Source organism: Lotus japonicus, chromosome 1 (assembly GCF_012489685.1).
Source record: "Lotus japonicus ecotype B-129 chromosome 1, LjGifu_v1.2".
NCBI classification, from domain to species: domain Eukaryota; kingdom Viridiplantae; phylum Streptophyta; class Magnoliopsida; order Fabales; family Fabaceae; genus Lotus; species Lotus japonicus.
In genome coordinates this window covers 88722556-88741696 of record NC_080041.1, presented here as the reverse complement: position 1 = coordinate 88741696, position 19141 = coordinate 88722556, and the positions used below count along the sequence as shown (strand labels likewise).

The 19141-nt window shown below is 37.7% G+C and overlaps 3 protein-coding genes across 4 annotated transcripts; all 3 read right to left on the bottom strand.

The window, feature by feature from the left end:
- Positions 1-1390: 1390 nt before the first annotated feature.
- Positions 1391-5104, bottom strand: LOC130727536 (la protein 1). The gene is made up of 10 exons (XM_057578690.1): positions 4980-5104; positions 4819-4897; positions 4552-4701; positions 3584-3726; positions 3329-3477; positions 3010-3111; positions 2576-2921; positions 2195-2342; positions 1809-1890; positions 1391-1676 (listed from the first exon to the last, which is right to left on the bottom strand). The coding sequence occupies exons 1-10, from the start codon at positions 5031-5033 to the stop codon at positions 1571-1573; spliced, it is 1359 nt and encodes a 452-aa protein (XP_057434673.1). The 5' UTR covers positions 5034-5104; the 3' UTR covers positions 1391-1570.
- Positions 5105-8091: 2987 nt separating this feature from the next.
- LOC130710799 (secreted RxLR effector protein 161-like) lies at positions 8092-8754 on the bottom strand. The gene has a single exon (XM_057560167.1). The coding sequence runs from the start codon at positions 8752-8754 to the stop codon at positions 8092-8094; it is 663 nt and encodes a 220-aa protein (XP_057416150.1).
- A 7295-nt stretch (positions 8755-16049) lies between these two features.
- LOC130727534 (uncharacterized) lies at positions 16050-18962 on the bottom strand. Of its 2 annotated transcripts, none has more exons than XM_057578688.1 (6): positions 18712-18962; positions 18265-18392; positions 17922-18025; positions 17708-17795; positions 17394-17455; positions 16050-16609 (listed from the first exon to the last, which is right to left on the bottom strand). In XM_057578688.1, exons 1-6 carry the CDS (start codon positions 18822-18824, stop codon positions 16445-16447), a joined length of 660 nt encoding a protein of 219 aa, XP_057434671.1. In that variant the 5' UTR covers positions 18825-18962; the 3' UTR covers positions 16050-16444. The 2 variants fall into 2 exon arrangements, with proteins under 2 accessions (XP_057434671.1, XP_057434672.1); XM_057578689.1 differs by having other exon boundaries at positions 16050-16597; positions 18712-18957.
- Positions 18963-19141: the final 179 nt, after the last annotated feature.

Here is a 19141-nt window from a genome sequence, read left to right as displayed (position 1 = left end):
GTGTGAATCAATCAATAAGGTGCGTCTTTTTTTTAAATGTGCAACGGGCAAAAAAATAATTCAAACAAAATATAAAAGCCATCTTTATTTATCTTTTATCTTGTATTTATTCAGTCAATTTTCAACCACATTTTTTTCTCCTATTCAGTTTTGTTCTCAAAAAATATAGATACTAAAAAAAATAGAATAGAATTTAAGTACTAATTTGCATCCAATAGATCTAACGCTTGAATTAGTTTTAACGCTTTTGGTAGTTACAATATAATATAATGTTGCGGACAATAATATTTATTGCGTAATATAGGTGTTTAATTATAATAAATAGAGGATGATCTTATTAATTAAAAAATTAGATAGATATATCAAATCCTTTTTTTGGTTAGATAGATAGATATACCAAATCTATTGAATGAGTCAAATAGTTTTGTTTTATGTTGATTCAGCTTAGATTGACTATTAAGGCTTCTACACACCGTACAACAACAAAAAGAAATAAATTTAGAAAACTCTAAATATGTTTTATGAGAGCATCTGTCACTCTAAATTGTTGTTTTCTAGAAGCATATTCATCCATTGAACTTCACCGAGCGAAATTGCTTTTATTATTTATGATTTAGGTTATGTTTTAATATTTGTTGGCTCGAGCACAAATTAACATTAGCACTTATTTAAGATAAAAATTGAACAAGATTGTTTCCTAAACATGATGATGAAAGTCCAGTTGGGGTGACATGAGTGTATTGGTTAGGAAACGAATTGCATAGCGAATGGTCCGGTAAAATGCCAGCTTATCGTAAAATGTTATACTGAACTTTTGAAAAATGATTCGTTTATTATGTCAAAAAAAAGGATTAGTAGTATTTATGTAAGAAAACCCCAACTGTTATAAAAAAACACAATACTACAGAAATATTTGAGAAAGGCTTAAATCTAAAGCGACAGATGAACTAACTTTTGAAAATTTTCAAATTAGTTAACGCCACAAGATTGAATCTATTGAATGCAAATAATGACATGAAGTCCAGCGTGAGTGTTAAGAATTAAGATTGTCAATGTGTAATTAATTGACTCTGGGTCTACACCCAAAAAACAAATTGACTAGGCATACAACACTGAAAATGGATTGCAATGGTGGCAACTAGCCACTAGCTAATAGACCAATTTTAAGAATTAATAGACAGTATTCAGTGAAGTGTGAACCACAAGAGGAAGAAAGACTTAACTCTTTCGTGACGTAGTGATCACAAAAGTGGGTAATAAATCATTTTCCATACACGCGGCTAAGATCCAAACCCTTGTCAACATGTTTAAGAGACACCGCTATCCAACAACTATGCGCGGCTGTAATGGTATGTGAAGATAATGTGATATAATAGAGTTAGAGAAGCGGTGGAGGAAATCATACGGATAAAAGTTATTAAATTATAGAAACGTTGCAACATAATAACAATGCAAAACAGAAAACCATAAAATCAAAACTTCAGAAGCTGAGAATACATCAGGTGACCAACCAGTAATCTGGTTCACCGAAAATCTCCCTGCACCTAACAAGATAGTTTCGAATGATCCATTATGCCGCTGTACCAACTTTCTGAACTTTATTTGGACGACCTGCTGCAGAGTCATTTTCTCTTGAGCGTGAGTGTCTCCCTCCCCCTCTACCATGCCTACCTCCCCTGTGTGATGAGATGATATAATTAAATCCCAGTTCCACCACTTCCACAGTAACCAGCAAAACAAAGGAAAACCCTCAAAGGGGAAAAAATAGTGAAATCAAAATCATAACATCGTGCAATCCAGACACTTACCTTCCTCGGTTACCCTTAAAATTATCTCGACGCTTGTCTTGATTACCACGAAGCAGGGACCAGTATTCTTTTTCAGCCTCACCTGAGATCATATAACAAGCAAAAGAAGCTCAATCAACCAATCAAATTTACTGTCAGACAAATCTCAGCGGATACCAGCTTGGTACCAATCTCGGCAACTATGCTATCTAAATCACTTCTCTCCAGGATAAGTAGGTTTGTTCATCGAGTGCAAGTTTTTACCATTTAAATTGAGCACAGCTTATATCATTGCAAACCACTTAATGAAAAAAAAAATTTGAGACTAAGTCACTACGAATGAAATCAAACCAAAAATGAGATAAATGTGTTAAAAAATTAATAGATAAATTTGAAGTGGAACTAACCAGTCACTGGATCTAGCATAGCAATATAATTCTTTACAACCAAGCCTCCCTTCTCTGAAAGAACTGCAGCAGCACGAGATTTTTGAGCCGCTTCACTTTCTTCAAATCGAATGAATCCTGAGTCTGCTCCCATCGTGAAATCAATGTACTAAACAAGAAAACAATAATATTTAATCAATTCATAAAAGGCTGACCAATTCTTAGTAGCAGGGATCTAACCACCATCGAGGAGATTATTAAAGAAAATACCAAAAGCATCATTCTAAAAGCGGGAAAATAAACTCAGAAATCAAAAAATAAAGATTAGTTAAAGTAGAAAGCTGTAAAAACATTATCAGAAGGCTTAAAATTCCAAAACATGGAAGGGGGAAACCCAAGTACCTTCACTGCACCAAACTTCTCAAACACACGCTTCAAATCCTCACGCAAGACAACATCCATGTTATCCTTGCAAGCAGCAGCTGAAAGCTTTTCATCAGCTTTGGGATTCTTCTCTTCATCTTGAGTTTTCTTTCCATCTTTTATCTCATTATTTTCTTCATCGTTGTCAACATTTTCTGAAACCTTTTCGTCATTTTTCTCAGAAGTAATTTCAGATGGAATTTTTTCATCAGTTTTAGAAACAACAGCATTGTCATTGGCTTGCTGATCAACACCATTTTGTTCTGAAGGAACTTCATCAGAAATGCTCTTTAGTTTGAAGGCAATAATTAAGCCTTTTGGGTAGCTGTTATAAAAATGAAAGAAAAAACATCAGTTCATATGTGTCTACCTCCTTTTTAAATGAGGTATAGGAAAAATTAGCAGCTTCTTACTATTCATCTGCATCTGAGTTATTCTGATGATTTGAACCAGTAGATGGATGAGATTTTTCATATTCTTCTAACTCCTTTTGTCTCTCTGCATCAAAGTCCTTCCTGAATTGGGTATAAAGATCAGCAAATATCCACATATATAAAAAGCAGTGAAATTAAAATCTTCACCAATATAATCAGTCTGGACCTTCTTTTCAAATATTGCATACAAAATAACAAAAATATTCTATAGTCTATATAATCTATAAAATACAAATTGAACTCTCTTTAGCATAATTCATCCCAGACAATAGTATTGAATGGCTATAAGCACCCTTACTTTGGTTTCAATTCTAACTCAGCCCCAGCATAGACCAATTTTTCCTTGAGAACTTTTTCTACTTCTTCCTCTGAAGAGAATTCAATCAGGGCAGTGCCACAGAAGAACTTTTTGTCCCCAACATGACGGGGAAGACGCACACTGTTGACCTGTACAAAAAAAACGCTGTCTGTCATATAAATTCAAAAGGAAAAAGTAAAGAGCTCACAAAGTAAATTGTACTTAAGAACTGATAGCGACAGGTGCTATTGTTACCTTAGCATATTGACTGAAGAATGTCTCCACATCTTCAAGCTTCAGATCATATTGAAATGGTGATGCAGCAATTGTTCTTATATCCACCTGCTCAATGACCTCTTCGGTCTTTGGAAGTTCAGTTGTCCTGCCAACTTTTTTCCCTGAAACATGCAAATAGTAAAGAAAGTAAAGGATTATAACTTGCCAGCCTTGATTCAACAGTATAATTAACATCTAAAAATAAAAACAATACATTTTTATCCAGTCAACAGTGAATGTGCGTACTAATGCTTAGGGCTGCTAATGGGCTGTTATGTTTCAGTTTTAGACAGCATTTATTTTTCAGCTTTTGTTTAGGGAGCAGTTACTTTCTTATGATTCTTCAGTTATGGCATAAGTTTTGCCTTCTTTTATCTTTTAACATGTGATGTTACTCCTGAAACAGAATAGTACTTTTCTACTGTCAGTAATCAGCATATTCCCTTTCCCTTCATCACTTTTGTGCGTTTTAAACAAAAAAGCTCCTCTAAAATGTGAAAGTAAGGGTAAGGAAAACAATGGATATAGCCTAATTTACTTGCTTCGAAGACAAGCTTGCTTTCGAGGAGCCTAATCCCAATTTACATCATGTTTTCCAGCCATTTCATTGCGCCACTCACGAGTCACAAAGTTAAAAAAGAATGAACTTGTTTATGACCATGTGCACTCATCATCTCCTCAATGGCCAGAAAATGTTTAAAAGGAAAACAAACAAATTGTATGTTCTATTGTTCTACATCTGTTAATACACACTAAGTGCAATCACTAAGCACAAATACCAGAAAAATTGAGGTGAAATCAATCCCCATCTCCTCCCCTAAGCAAAGAAATCCATGCCAACATTGCAGTAACCCCATAATCTCCAATTATTATAGATTAAAACTGCATAAATTCTGCGGAAAAATAACAAAAACAAACAGGAAAAGGGTTAAGCAGAGGAAACTAACCATCTTCAGAGACTTTGAGTGAAGCAGAATTTCTCAAAACATGAGCAACAGCCTTAACAGTATCTTCAGTCACATCCTCAGCCTTTACATCACCCAAATTAAGGTGCTGGCGCATTCGGTTGAAAGAACAAAGCAAAGCCAAACTAACCACTGTATAACCAGGTCAAGACCAACAATGAAAAATTCCAAAATCACTTGAACAAAGCACAACAAATACAGTAACACGAGAAACAAACAGCAAATACGAAAAACGAAGAAGAAGGATACTGCCATCTTCGCTTTCAGAGACGGTTTTCCGCATAAAATTGTCCTTGGGAAGGTTGCTATCACTGAAGTAGAACTCCACCTGAAAAAAAACGAGAAAATTTGATGATCGATGAACGGTTGTGAAATAGAGAGAACAAGTTGAATATGATTCGTGTTCGTACTTGTCGTATCACTTTCTTGGTTGTTTCTTCGTTCAACGTGGTCGGCGTCGCCATTGATGAAGATGAAGAAGTATCTAGGGTTTATGGGAAGATGCTGCAACTGAACCTCGATACTTGCTTGCATTTTTGAAAGAGCGGTTCTGAGTTATATAGGTCCGTTCGGATTTCTGATCCGGTCGGTTCCGGTTCGCGGTCCAAACTCTAGCAATACTTATTTTATTTTATTTTTTTGTACTAAATACTTGTATATAGTTTTTTTATTGGGTACTATATTAGTTTTAGTTTTTTAGTTCGTATGTTTTTTTAGGGGTGTAATCGTACCGGATTAATTCGGATTTAGGGTGTTTAAATGTCTGAACCAATCAAACATGTTCGGTTTGGATTTGTTCGGATTTCATGATTTTTACTTTTAAATCCGAACCGAACCAACCCGATAATCGGATTAGTTCGGTTCGGATGGTCGGATTTGAAATAAAAAATATTATTTGAAAATATGCACGAAAATTATTCTAAAAACGTGAAAAATTATAAATAAATAAATAAAATAGTAAAATCCAACATTTTTAAAGAGCTTAACATTCAATAATGACATAATTCATATAATCCAAATAAAACTAACTTCTCTAATACAAATATAAATATGTAATGTAATGGGCTGAAAGTGTTTGAGCTTAATGTAAAAAATTCTCAATTGATTGGGTTGGTTCGGATTGATCGGTTTTTCAATCCCTAAATCTGATACTCGAACCGATGGTGATCGGATTCAATAAAAAAAATCTGAATCAAACCAATGATCCGATCTAACCCACCATAATGTGTTCGGTTTGATCGGATTCGCGGATCAGACCATACCCGCTTACACCCCTAGTTTTTTTGGTGTTAAGTGTTAACTAAGGGTCCACGAATGACCGGCCAGCTGAAGTTGTAGTAGTTAGGGGACATGTGGGTTGGTAAGGGAGGTCCAGAATTCAATCTCTGTAAAGTGCAATTTATATCTCCGGTGTACTGAAAACAAATGTTAACCAAGGTATTTTATAGTTGATAGTCACGAGACTAATTCATCATTTTAATGTTAATGTATTTACTATTTAGTGGTAGGAGGTTGACAACAACTACGTCAACCAAGAGACGAAGTGTTGAACCACTACGTCAAAACTTAGTTAATTATACTAGTTTGTATATAGATAAATTAGATTGCTATTCAATTTTAATTATGCATAAAATTTAAATATTTTTGGTAGTTGCTAGTTAAATAATAGTATTTTTTAATTAAATTATGGATTTTTATATAATTTAAAAAAAATGTAAAGAGCTTACTAGCCATACACCTACCGCATGTAAACTTTTTTACACAACATCACATCATGATGGATGTGATTGCTTACAAATATCTTTCATCAAAAGTAATTTTGTTCAAGCCGAAAACAATTACATCATGATGAAACTTATTGTGATGAAGTCACCTACTTACGAGAGTTTTTTTCCATTCATACAAATGCGGTGAGGTGACCTTAGTACCATTCTCGCCACTTACATATACTTCTCCCATTAATATTTAGAAAATATGGGGAACTTAAAAAAAGCAAATTTATCAAGTTAACTAAATCATAATTCACACACTTATCATAATCAAATGCTTGCACCAAAAAATGGTTTGGCCTCCTTGCTCGTTACCGTGAGGGTGAGGTTCTTGGTGCAACTACAACCTCTCATTTTCAGGTGCTTTCTCCTTTAATAGCCAAGGCCATTTGCTTATGTTGGGCTATTTTTATGGATGTGGATTTAGGATTTCTTTCTGTTTGTTTTGAGATTGATTGTTTACAACTATATGAGATTTGGAGAAAGGTTAAAACCGAGTCGTCATACGTTTTATCTTTAGTTCAAGATTGGCGTTTGATTGCTTGCAGTTTTGATTTTATAAGTTTTTATTTTGTCCGTAAAAGTGACAATAGAGCTACAAATTCTTGGCTAAGAAAGTTTTTTCTTTTCAAAACTTGGTTTGAATTGAGGAGGCTCCTCCAGGTCTTAATCCTCCTATATGTCATGGTGTATTAGCCTTTGGGCAGCTACTTTCGTTTTATTATTGGAATTTACCTAAAAAAAAACAAAATTAAAGTGAAGGATTTGGGGAGTGAGGGAAGGCCATGGTTGGGGCCTTCCAAGCCATGAATGGCTGCATCTAGTGGTGGGTAGAGGTGGCATTGCATGCAAGAGGAGGTTGATTGAGGCTAGGGTTCAAGCTCCAAACCGGCTGCAGTGGAGGTGTTGGGTCCAGGTGGGCCAGCATCCTGCCTGCTAGGTAGCGTTCGAAACGGGGCGCTGTCTGCTACGCTATAAGGAAATAACGTTGCGCCCTCACTAACACCAATTGGTTTTGGCGTAGTGGTAAGCGCGTGATCCTTCAATTGGTATCAGAGCTAGGTCCCGTGTTCGAATCCCACGGAAGGCATGTTGTGCAGCTAGTTTGGCTGGCAGGTGCTGGGGGGGGATTGTTGGGTCCAGGTGGGCCAGCATCCTGCCTGCTAGGTAGCGTTCGAAACGGGGCGCTGTCTGCTACGCTATAAGGAAATAACGTTGCGCCCTCACTAACACCAATTGATTTTGGCGTAGTGGTAAGCGCGTGATCCTTCAGGAGGGTGTAAAAAGAAAAGTGAAAGAAAGAAAAGAGAAAAGAAATTGAAAGGTGTTAGAAAAATATTGGAGAGAAAAAAAAAATATGCCGGAAGAATGTTGGTTATTTTAAAAATATAGTATGGGTAGAAGAGAAGAACGATAGCAGAGAATTGGAAGCATAAAGCATATTTTTATTCAGCAGCATAGCAACTGGTTTTATACAGCAGAATCTCCAACATAAAATTCAAATTCAAAAACATAACAACTACTAGATGAAAACCTAAAAAATAGAAGCTGAAACAGCTCTATCTTATCAGTCAATAAGACTGTTATTTTCCTAAATAATAGCTTAAAAATTAATCTTCTGCTGTTTGTTTATTTCAAATTCAATCAATCAACACTCCTCCTTGACTTTGGAACTGCAAACTCCAAGCTTTTGCCTCAAGAACTCAAATCTGGATTTTGGAAGTGCCTTGGTTAGGATATCAGCTACTTGATTTTATGTCTTGCAGTAGATTAGCTTCACTTCTCCTTCCCTTTGAACCTCTCTTAGAAAATAAAGCTTTATCTTGAAGTGCTTTGTTTTTCCATGAAACACTGGATCATTGGATATTGCAATTGCAGCCTGATTGTCCACCAAAATCTGAGTGCTACCATGTTGTTCCATGTGCAAATCTGCCATGATTTTCCTAATCCAAAGAGTTTGATTCACAGCAGCAGCAGCAGCTACATACTCGGCTTCCGCTGTAGACTGAGCTATAATTTCTTGCTTTTTAGAACACCATGAAAAAACTCCAGAACCAAGAGTAAAACAATAACCAGAGGTGCTTCTCATGTCATCAACACATCCTGCCCAATCACTATCAGAATAACCATGAAAGCTGAAGCTTTTTACTTGCCTGTATCTTATTCCATAATCAGTGGTTCCTCTAACATATCTAAGAATTCTTTTTGCTGCTTGAAAATGAATTTCACTTGGACAATGCATGTACCTTGATAGCAAACTCACTGAATGCATGATATCTGGTCTGGTACTTGTTAAATACATCAAGCATCCTATTAAGCTTCTGTACAGCTTTTCATCAATCTTTTCAGCTCCATCTTCTTTGCAAAACTTCTCCTTTTGATTCATTGGAGTAGCTGTTGGATGGCACTCTTTCATGTTGAACTTCTTGAGGACTTCCTTTGCATACTTTTCCTAACACACAAATATTTCATGTTGCTTTTGCTGCACTTGCATACCAAGAAAGAATGTCATCTTTCCAAGATCGGTCATTTCAAAGACATCTTCCATTTCTTTTTTAAACTTGTCAATCATCTTCTTGCTACTTCCTGTAACGAATAGATCATCAACATATAGAGATAACACAAGTATATCACCATCCACCTTTTTAACATATAAGGTAGACTCACTTAGACTTTTCACGAAGCCTAAGCTTTCTAAATGTGTATCAATTCTGCTGTACCAAGACCTTGGTGCTTGTTTTAAGCCATACAATGCCTTCTTTAATCGATAAACCTTATCTTCTTGTCCTTGAAAAACAAATCCTTCTGGTTGTTCAACAAAAATTTCTTCCTCCAAGTATCCATTCAAAAAGGCTGATTTGACATCTAATTGGTGTACAATCCAATCATTTTGTGCAGCAAGTGCAAGCAGCAGCCTTATTGTATCCAACCTTGCAACTGGGGCAAATGTTTCAGAGAAATCCACCCCAAACATTTGGGCATAACCCTTGACAACAAGTCTTGCCTTATGCTTGTTCACAGAACCATCAGGATTAAGCTTGGTTCTATAAACCCACTTGACTCCAATGGCTTTCTTATGATTTGGTCTGTCCATCAACTCCCATGTCTGATTTTTTTCAATCATTTTCAGCTCCTCCATCATTGCATTTATCCACTTTTGATCAGTTGCAGCTTCTTCATATCCAGCAGGCTCCATGACAGCAAGATTGCACCTTTGATAAACTTCAGAAAGTAATCTTGTTCCTCTAACTGGTTCATCATCCACATCTTCATTCTCCTCCTGGAATTCAGATTTATTTTCATCTTCCCAACTCCAGCTATCTGACTCCATGAATTTAACATCCCTACTAACAATTATTTTATTCTTATGTGGAAAATAGATCCTGTAGGCCTTTGAAGTTAAGCTATAGCCTACAAAAATCCCAGATTCTGCTTTCTTGTCTAGTTTGTCTCTCTTTACATGAGGAATGTGAGAGAAACACAAGCAGCCAAATGTCTTCAAATTAAGCAATTCAGGTTTGTAACTGTACCATGCTTCAAACGGTGTTCTTCTTTGTAAAGCTTTTGTTGGCAGCCTGTTTTGCAAAAATACAGCAGTATTTGCAGCTTCTGCCCAGAATTTCTTTGGTAGCCCTTTGTCATGAAGTAAGCATCTAGCCATCTCCATAATTGTCCTATTCTTTCTTTCTGCAACACCATTCTGCTGGGGGGAGTAAGGTGTTGTCAACTGGTGTTCTATGCCTGCATCTTCACAAAACTTGTTAAATCTTCCTGAGGTATATTCAGATCCATTATCAGATCTGATCATCTGCAATTTGCACTTGCTCTGAGTTTCAACCCAGGCTTTGAACTTCCTAAAGATGTCAGCAACTTCAGATTTAAGCTTCATAAAATAAATCCAGCACATCCTTGTGTTATCATCAATGAAAACAATATAATACTTACTGCCATTCAATGATGGTGTGTTTATGGGTCCTCCAACATCTGTGTGAACTAATTGTAACTTTTGTGAAGCCCTCCATGCCGTACTTTGTGGAAATGGGAGTCTTGACTGCTTTCCATATTGACAGGCAGCACATGTTGGAAGATCTTCTTCTAATTCCGGTAAGCCTTTTGCAAGATTGTTCTTCTTCATGAATATTAGAGCGTCATGATGGAAATGACCCAATCTCTTATGCCAAAGTATTGTATTGTTGCTAACTTCTTTGTGCACTGCAGCATGTTCTAGGTTCATGAGATCCAAGACAAACCTTTTGTCTTTCATTTGAACTTTGCACACTTCTTTGCCTTCTGGATCTTTGATCTGGCAGTGCAAGTCTTCAAACAGCACCTTATAGCTATTTTCCAGCAACTGAGCAACACTCAAAAGGTTTTGATCAATTTCAGGAACATATAAAACATCTGAAATTAATTTCAGACCTGTATGGCTTTGAATTGCCACTGTTCCTTTTCCTTTTCCTTCAAGATAAGCTGCATTACCAATTTTGACTTTAGAATTTTTTTCTTTAAACTCTTTGAAGAGTTCAAGGTCAAAAGTCATGTGGTTTGAGCAGCCGCTGTCTATGAGCCATTTGGTGGAGCTTTTGGCAGCAAAGCATGTTGCTGCAAACAATTGTTCCTCTTCTTGTTGATCCTCAGCAACGTTGACTTCTCCTTGTTGTTGATGAGACTTGCATACCTTTTCCATGTGTCCTTGCTGGCCACACTTGAGACATTTTGCATCTGGCCTCCACCAGCACCATTTTGGTTGATGATTTGTCTTTTTGCAGTGAGGACAAGGTGGAGAAACCTGAGTGTTGTTTTTCTGGTGGTACTTGTTAGAACCTCCAGGCTTGTTGAAATTGTTCTGCTTCTTCTTCTTGTTTCTTCCACCATTGTTGTTTTGCAGTTTGGCTTGTAAGGCACCCTCTGTAGTTCCTTCTTGCCTCATAAGCCTTCTTTGCTCTTGTGCTTGGAATGCATGTAACACCTCTGCCAAAGTGATCTGCGAAAGATCCTTTGTGTTCTCCATGCTTGCTATAGAAGCTTCATATTTCTCAGTGACAGTTACAAGGATTTTTTGTACAATCCTGGAATCAGGAAATTCAGTGCCCAACAACCTTACCTTGTTGGCAATGGTGAGCAATTTGTCTGAGTACTCTTTAATTGTCTCTGACTCCTTCATTCTTTGTAACTCAAATTCCCTCATCAAGTTCAACACCTGCATGCTTCGAATCCTCTCATCTCCTGCATATTCTTCCTTCAGGTAGTCCCAAATTTCTTTGGGAGTTTTGAGTGTCATGACTCTGGGGAAGATCGTTTTTGAAACGCCAGCAAAAAGACAAGCTTTTGCCTTTGCCTTTCTTGTTTTTCTCTCCTTGTGACTTTTGATCTGAGCCATGGTAGGATTATTCGGCAGCGGAAGTATTTTATAATCCTCTTCCACGGCTTCCCACAGATCTAAAGCATCTAGGTAGGACTCCATTCTCACAGCCCAAAGGTCATAGCTTTCCCCATCAAAGACAGGAGTAGCAACATGTGAGAAGCTTGATCCAGCATCCATTTTACAGGTCCCTCAAGAAGAGGGCTCTGATGCCAATTTGTTGGTTATTTTAAAAATATAGTATGGGTAGAAGAGAAGAACGATAGCAGAGAATTGGGAGCATAAAGCATATTTTTATTCAGCAGCATAGCAACTGGTTTTATACAGCAGAATCTCCAACATAAAATTCAAATTCAAAAACATAACAACTACAAGATGAAAGCCTAAAAAATAGAAGCTGAAACAGCTCTATCTTATCAGTCAATAAGACTGTTATTTTCCTAAATAATAGCATAAAAATTAATCTTCTGCTGTTTGTTTATTTCAAAGTCAATCAATCAACAAAGAATAGTTAATTTCCAATTATTAAAATCCATCATGCATTGGATTTAGTCTGCATGACCAACAACCAACTCAAGTTTGGACTTCATAAGTGTGATTTTTCTAATTGCAGCCTCACACAAGTTCATACATGAAACCCAAATATTAAAAGTTTGTTCAAAAAAAATTGATGACCAACCCGTTTATTCATATTAAACAAAATTATATTGAGGCTAAAAAATTAAATCAAAATCATGTTTTAAGTTTTGACACATGCAGACTAGTCCACAAACCAATTCATTTATCTTGCAAATTTATGCAGACTAGTCCACAAACCAATTCATTTGACCATAGTCCTATTTTGCTGATGTGTGGGAATCGGAGGCAGCGGAAAGAGGTGAAGAGAACCCGTATATTTCGTTTTGAGGAGATGTGGCTTAGAGAAGGGGAGGAGTGTGCTGAAATTGTGATAGAGACTTGGTGTGCCGGGGGTGAGGATGTTTTATCCAGTTTGTCAGGGGTTAGCAGGGCTCTAGATGGTTGGGGGAAGGCAAAATTTGGAGACTTGCCTAGGAAGATACGTGATCAGAGTAAACTAGTGGATGACCTTCAAAAGAAAACACAAACAGAGCAAGTAATATTGGCCACAACAGAGGCTAGCAAGGAGCTGGATTCCTTACTTGAACAAGAAGAGATTTGGTGGAGCCAGAGGTCTAGAGCTACTTGGCTTAAGCACGGGGACTGAAACTCGAAGTTTTTCCATCAAAAGGCGTCCCAGAGAAGGAAAAGAAACATGATAGAGCTTATTAGAGATGACAGAGGAAGAAAGTATGAGGATGATAGAGAGATTTCGAGTGTCCTTATGGACTATTTTACTAATTTGTTTTCTACCTCCCACCCATCGGGTGTCGAGGAAGTTCCCTTTCTTGTTGCAGGTCGTATTACTCCAGTACACTTGGGGATCCTGGGCGAGCCTTTCACGAGGGAAGACATAGAGGAAGCTCTTTTTCAGATGCACCCAACAAAGGCTTCGGGAGAGGATGGCCTCCCTGCCCTATTTTATCAAAAATTCTGGCATGTGATTGGGGACGATGTAGCTGAGTTCTGTTTGAAAATTTTGAGCGGAGTCGTGTCTCCAGGTATGATCAATCATACTTTGCTGGTCCTTATCCCAAAAATAAAAAAGTCTGAACGTGCAACACAATTTAGGTCAATAAGCCTCTGCAATGTAATCTGTAAGATTGTTACTAAGGTCTTGGCTAATAGACTTAAACTGATTCTGCCTGATTTGATTAGTGAAAGCCAAAGTGATTTTGTTCTAGGAAGGATGATAACTGATAATGCTTTAATTGCATACGAGTGTTTTCACTATATGAAGAAAAGAATCTCTGGCCGGAATGGCATTATGGCGCTAAAATTGGACATGTCCAAAGCGTATGACCGTATTGAATGGTCTTTTCTTGAGTCAGTTTTACGAAGCATGGGGTTTCCGGAAAATTGGGTAAGCCTGATTATGAACTGTGTGACATCTGTGTTCTTTTCTATCTTGCTAAATGGGAACCCCCAGCCAAGGTTTGCTCCTCAACGAGGCCTAAGGCAAGGGGATCCGTTGTCTCCTTATCTATTTATCCTTTGTGGAGAAGTTTTTTCAGCTTTGATTGAACGATCTATATTGTCATCTAAGATTAGTGGTATTAAAATTAGTCGGCACGCCCCTGTTATTTCTCATTTGCTTTTAGCAGATGACAATGTCTTGTTTGCACGAGCGACGGTAGAGGAGGCCCAATGTTTGAAAAACATTCTTGGGACTTATGAGCGTGCCTCTGGCCAGATGATAAACTTTGACAAGTCAATGCTTTCTGTGAGCCGAAATGTGGCTAATAATCGTTTTCATGAGCTTGAACAGCTATTGGGAGTAAAGGAGGTGGAAAGCTATGACAGATATTTGGGTTTGTCGACTATCATTGGTAAGTCAAAAACCCAAATTTTCAATTTTGTCAAAGATAGGGTCTGGAAAAAGCTTAAAGGCTGGAAAGAAAAATTCATTTTGAGAGCTGGGCGTGAGGTTCTGATTAAGTCAGTAGCCCGGGCTATTCCCTGCTATGCTATGTCATGCTTTATTTTACCTGATGCTATTTGTGCAGATATTGACAGTATGATAGCTCGATTCTATTGGAGTGGGGATCCTACTAAGCGTGGCCTTCATTGGACAAAGTGGGAAAACTTGAGCAAAAGTAAAGCAGAGGGAGGCCTAGGCTTCCGAGATTTCAAATCTTTTAATATGACCTTAGTGGCAAAAAATTGGTGGCGTATCTATACTCGCCCAGAGAGCTTGGTTGCTAGAGTTTATAAAGCAGTTTATTTTAATACATGCTCCATGCGTGAGGCTAAAAAAGGTTATCGTCCAAGCTATGCATGGACGAGTATCCTAAAAACGGCTTGGATGTTTGAGCGAGGAGGGATTTGGAGGATAGGTGATGGGTCCACGGTTAACATATGGACATACAATTGGGTACCGGGAGAAGCTACCCATGTTTGCCGCCAAAATTTGGTTGACGAGTATAATTTAATTTATGTGTCATCTCTTATTGACCTTGCCAGCAATTGTCGGAAGCAAGGCTTGATTAAAATGGTCTTTAACCCAAGTTCCGCGGCTAGAATCTTATCAATTCCTCTAGGGATGCATGGGGGCCCGGATGCTTTATGTTGGCTTGACTCCACTAATGGACAGTACACGTCCAAGGGAGGCTATAATTTCATGCGACAGTTGATTGCTAGAGACCAAGCGAGGTCCTCGTCTTCGTCCAATATGGAGCCTCGGTTTTGGAAGGATTTCTAGGCAACTAGAGCCTTGCCATGGTGCAAAGTTGGCGTGTGATTTCTGGGTACTTGCCGCTGAACGAGCGTTTGTTTCATCGTCGTGTCGATGTTGATCCCGGGTGCAACTTCTGTGCTTCAGCGATGGAGCATGAGGATAATCTCTTTTTGCTTTGCCCAACAGAGAAGAGAGTGTGGTTCGCGTCTCAGATTGGTGTGCGGGGGGACTCCTTTCCGTCGTTCCGAGAGTGTTGGAGGGTCGTGATTCAACTTGGTGACGACGAGGTTGCTGCCATGGCACAGTCGATTGTCTATGCTCTTTGGGAAGCACAAAATCAGAAATGCTTTTAGCAGCGAGAGGTGATCACGGAAGCTGTCCTAGGACGTGCGCGTGGTCTCATGGAGGAGGTCCAGGTCCGTGACCAAGCTAGTGCACCGGCGGTGGCTTTCCCTGCGCGTTGGAGGAGACCTGGTCTAAGTATTATAAAATGCAATTTTGATGCATCTTTCCTTGTTGATGGTCCAGCTAGGATGGGAATGGTGGTGAGGGAGAAGTTATGGCAGCAGCTTGCTTCTATCCTCTCTCTATTATTTCTCCCTTGTTGGCGGAGGTCGTGAGCATGAGGTACTGGAAACTGATTGTCTACAACTTTTCAAGGCTTGGAAAGCGAAGGAGGCCGGCAGATCATATCTTAGTTCTATTATTTCAGATTGTCGATTATTAGTTTCTGCTTTTGATTATGTTAATCTTAGTTTTGTTAAACATACGGGTAACACTGTTGCGGACTTTTTGGCTAGGAATGCTGCAACCTATGCTGGTTTTGTATGGGTTGAAGAGGTTCCTGATGCCGCTCTTCCTTTAGTTATTTATGATGTAACTCTTCTGGAGCCAATTGGCATTTAATAGAATTGCAGTTTACTTTCAAAAAAAAAAATTTGAAAAAAAATTATGCACACTACGATCATACAAGTCTATGAAGACTAATCCATTTAAAGTGCATGCACGCTTGCGTATCGCTAAATGAATAAATATTCCACCACTAGTCCTAATATCAACAAGAATGAAAAGTTTCTCTGTATTACCAAGAACACCTCATAATTCCCCAGTAATCAAATGCAGTTAACATCGAATTCCAAAAGGAAAATAAAACTATAAACCGAACAAGGTTAACAGGACTTTTGTGATAATCATAGCAAGAAACTTGAGTTTTTGACTCAACACTCAACAGTGAGAACATTAATGTAAAACTCATGGTCTCATTTCTATCATCAGGTACAAAAACAATATTATACCCCCCAGGGTTTTCTTCCCTTCTCCTTCATCCCTCAATCACAGTTGTGCACACACTCCTTCATCCTTAACCAAGACAAATGCAGTTTCATCATCATAAATCCGCATGGCAGCAAGCTGAACTCAGTCATCTGCCTGTAATCCAATGATCAGTGCTTACATAAAATCCTCCTCTAGTTCCTGCAGTGATTTGCTTCCAGATGCAATGTCTTTGTTGGATGTCATATTTTCTGCAACCATCAAGCCCTTGTAGCTCCTAAGCTCTGATTGTCTCTCCTTTTCAAGTCTTTCCATTTCCTCACGGCGCTTCTGCACAGAGCTCTACATGTGGTTAAATAAAGAAAACAACTCCAAAAAAACTGTTCTAACATTTATTCAAGCATTTTCTGTGATAAGAAAATTGAACTAGAAAGAAGAAATTACGGCAAAGTTACCGACTAAAGCATAGTAATTAAATTTCACATGTACAACTCAAAGCATTTTATGAGATCTTCACATTCTTAACAACGTTCACAAGCAAAACATCTGAAAGGGCAATAAGCTGCAAAATGACCTGAAAAACTCAAGCAGCCCATGAGGCCAAAGGAAAAGAGGATTTACAAAACTATGACTTTGAAGGGTATGCAACAAGCCAGCTAAAAATACAATGGTAAACATAAAAACAGGCATTCAGCAATTCACATAGAAACCTGATCCCTAGTCAAGCTATCATAACAGTTAGTGCAACATAGGTTGTTTAAATTTAATGCACTGGGTCTAAAAGAATTTTGCACTTGGAAGCATGATCACTAGTAAAGCTCTAGTAACAGTTTGTGCAATATACAGTGTTTAGTTTTGATGCAATGGGGTTTTAGAAAGAAAAAAATGCACCTAGATTCACTAATATGATAACACGACATCTTATGAGTTTAAATATAACAATTACATGAGTTGTCAACTGTCAAACTAATTAGTGTGATGCATTGTTGGAGGCAAGTGAAAGCATCAAAATTAAATTATACTGTTAAATTAAGAGTCTATACTACATAATATACTGTGCTAAGATAGAGAGGATGATGACAGCAGTATTTGGTTGAACATTAATTATAAGAAGAAAAATTCTCACTTTTTCTCTCAGGTGTTGCTTTCTCTCTGCTCTTTCAGCTGCATTAACTGCTTCTCGTTCAGCTGCAACACACATATTCAAAACGATAACAAGATCAGATAAGTAGAATAGAAATATACTCTATGAAGATCAGATAAGTCAAATCAATTTTGCAAGCCTATTGCATATGAGACACCACAGTGAGTTAATGAGTAGATATGATAACCAAAAAATAAGCAAATTGCCTCCTCGTCCAGCAAATAGCAATTTGCAACTTCAAACATGAATGTTCAAAGAAAATTACATGTCAAAGGAAAGAGAAGAAAACTTGTTACCCTTCAAATCAGGAGTTCTTTCCACCTTTGTCTTGTTTAGCCTGTTAACAATCTCATTTATCCTCTTCTCCACTCTAACAGTTCGAACCTAAAATGCACAAGAACCTGATGATGAGATTTTGAAAATGGAAGCTCAAGCATTCATCCACCCACCCACTGTGAAAAAAAAAAGGCAAGACAAGGAACTGACAAAACAGAAAGAAAAAGCATTTACCATTTTTGAGTTATAAAAACCAACTTGACCAACATCCATTGAAGCAGTCTTCTTCAAATTAGACCAAGGAGTGTAAACAACATCAACATTGTTCACTTTATTTCCTGCCACGAGTAAAGAAAAAGGAAAGATAAGTACATAGACATACTAATGGGAATTGGAAGAAAACAAAAATCACTAATAACTACACATATGTATCCTGCAACCTAGCACAAGAATTAATCTCACTGACTACTGAAGAAACCTTGCTAGGGGCAAGGTGAAACACAACTTACGATCAAATCGGGTGCTAAACATCAGTTAAATTAATAAATCAGAGACAAAAGCAGTCTCACTCTTTTACCTTGAATTGAATTTGCTTTGACAAGCTGAGCACAGTCTTCCAGTAAACCTTCGCTCATGTCATCGATAGTCTGACCTTTGTGCAGCCTAACATAGACATGGGCCGAAGACATCTTATCAACATGGAACCTACAATAGACAGATTTCACCATTAGTCAACCACACAAAAAGTCCCCAAACTTTAGAAAAAATAAAAAAAATCTAAGCAAAGCACAAAACCAAATCAAAACATCATTCAATGGCTACTCCATAAATTAAACTCTAGAAAATTGTATTAAGGGGCTTCTAAATGTTCAGAAATAAGACAACAAATCGAAGTTGATACAAAACATAAACCTCCGCCACACAAAAACAACCGATCATCAAATGAAACCATGAAGGAACCAAACAGATGCAGAGAATTTCTGGAAACAAAGAAGAAATTGCGAAATTGCAAAATTAGGGTTACCAGATGTCTTCAGGAAAACCGTATTTGATGAGCTCTTCATTCTCATACTTGTCAAGACCCATGAAGATGGTGAAATCGCCAGCTTCAGGGCGAGCTTTGAAGTAGAACACCATGGAGTTGCTGCGTTGCCTTCACGCACACAATGACAAGAAGGAACAAAGGAGGGTGCGTTAGGGTTCCGCGTTTGTCAATTCCAATTTGGGGATTTGCTTTTCGAATCGCCGCATATATATTATGAACACGGAGGTTTCCTTTTTTGACTCTTTTTTGAAAGGTACATTATTATAGGGGCTAGTTTATAAATACTGTATTATTTGGTTGGGACATTTGAAATTCTAATGAAATACAAAAAAATATTGCAAGTTGGGGAAAAAAATTAAATGCATAGTGCCAAAACAGATCAGCATCCTCCCTATTTTAAAACAACCAC

Bases quoted from the DNA above. Each gene is read 5' to 3' on its own strand.
- LOC130710799 (XM_057560167.1), bottom strand. From the start codon at position 8,754: ATGAAAGAGTGCCATCCAACAGCTACTCCAATGAATCAAAAGGAGAAG.
- LOC130727534 (XM_057578688.1), bottom strand. From the start codon at position 18,824: ATGGTGTTCTACTTCAAAGCTCGCCCTGAAGCTGGCGATTTCACCATC. The intron at 17,796-17,921 runs GTAAATGCTTTT...TGTGCATTTTAG, and splicing joins GTTTTTATAACTCAAAAATG to GTTCGAACTGTTAGAGTGGA. The intron at 17,456-17,707 runs GTAACAAGTTTT...TGTGTGTTGCAG, and splicing joins AAGAACTCCTGATTTGAAGG to CTGAACGAGAAGCAGTTAAT.
- LOC130727536 (XM_057578690.1), bottom strand. From the start codon at position 5,033: ATGGCGACGCCGACCACGTTGAACGAAGAAACAACCAAGAAAGTGATA. The intron at 1,891-2,194 runs GTTAGTTCCACT...ATATGATCTCAG, and splicing joins TATGCTAGATCCAGTGACTG to GTGAGGCTGAAAAAGAATAC. The intron at 1,677-1,808 runs GTAAGTGTCTGG...CTCATCACACAG, and splicing joins TTTAAGGGTAACCGAGGAAG to GGGAGGTAGGCATGGTAGAG.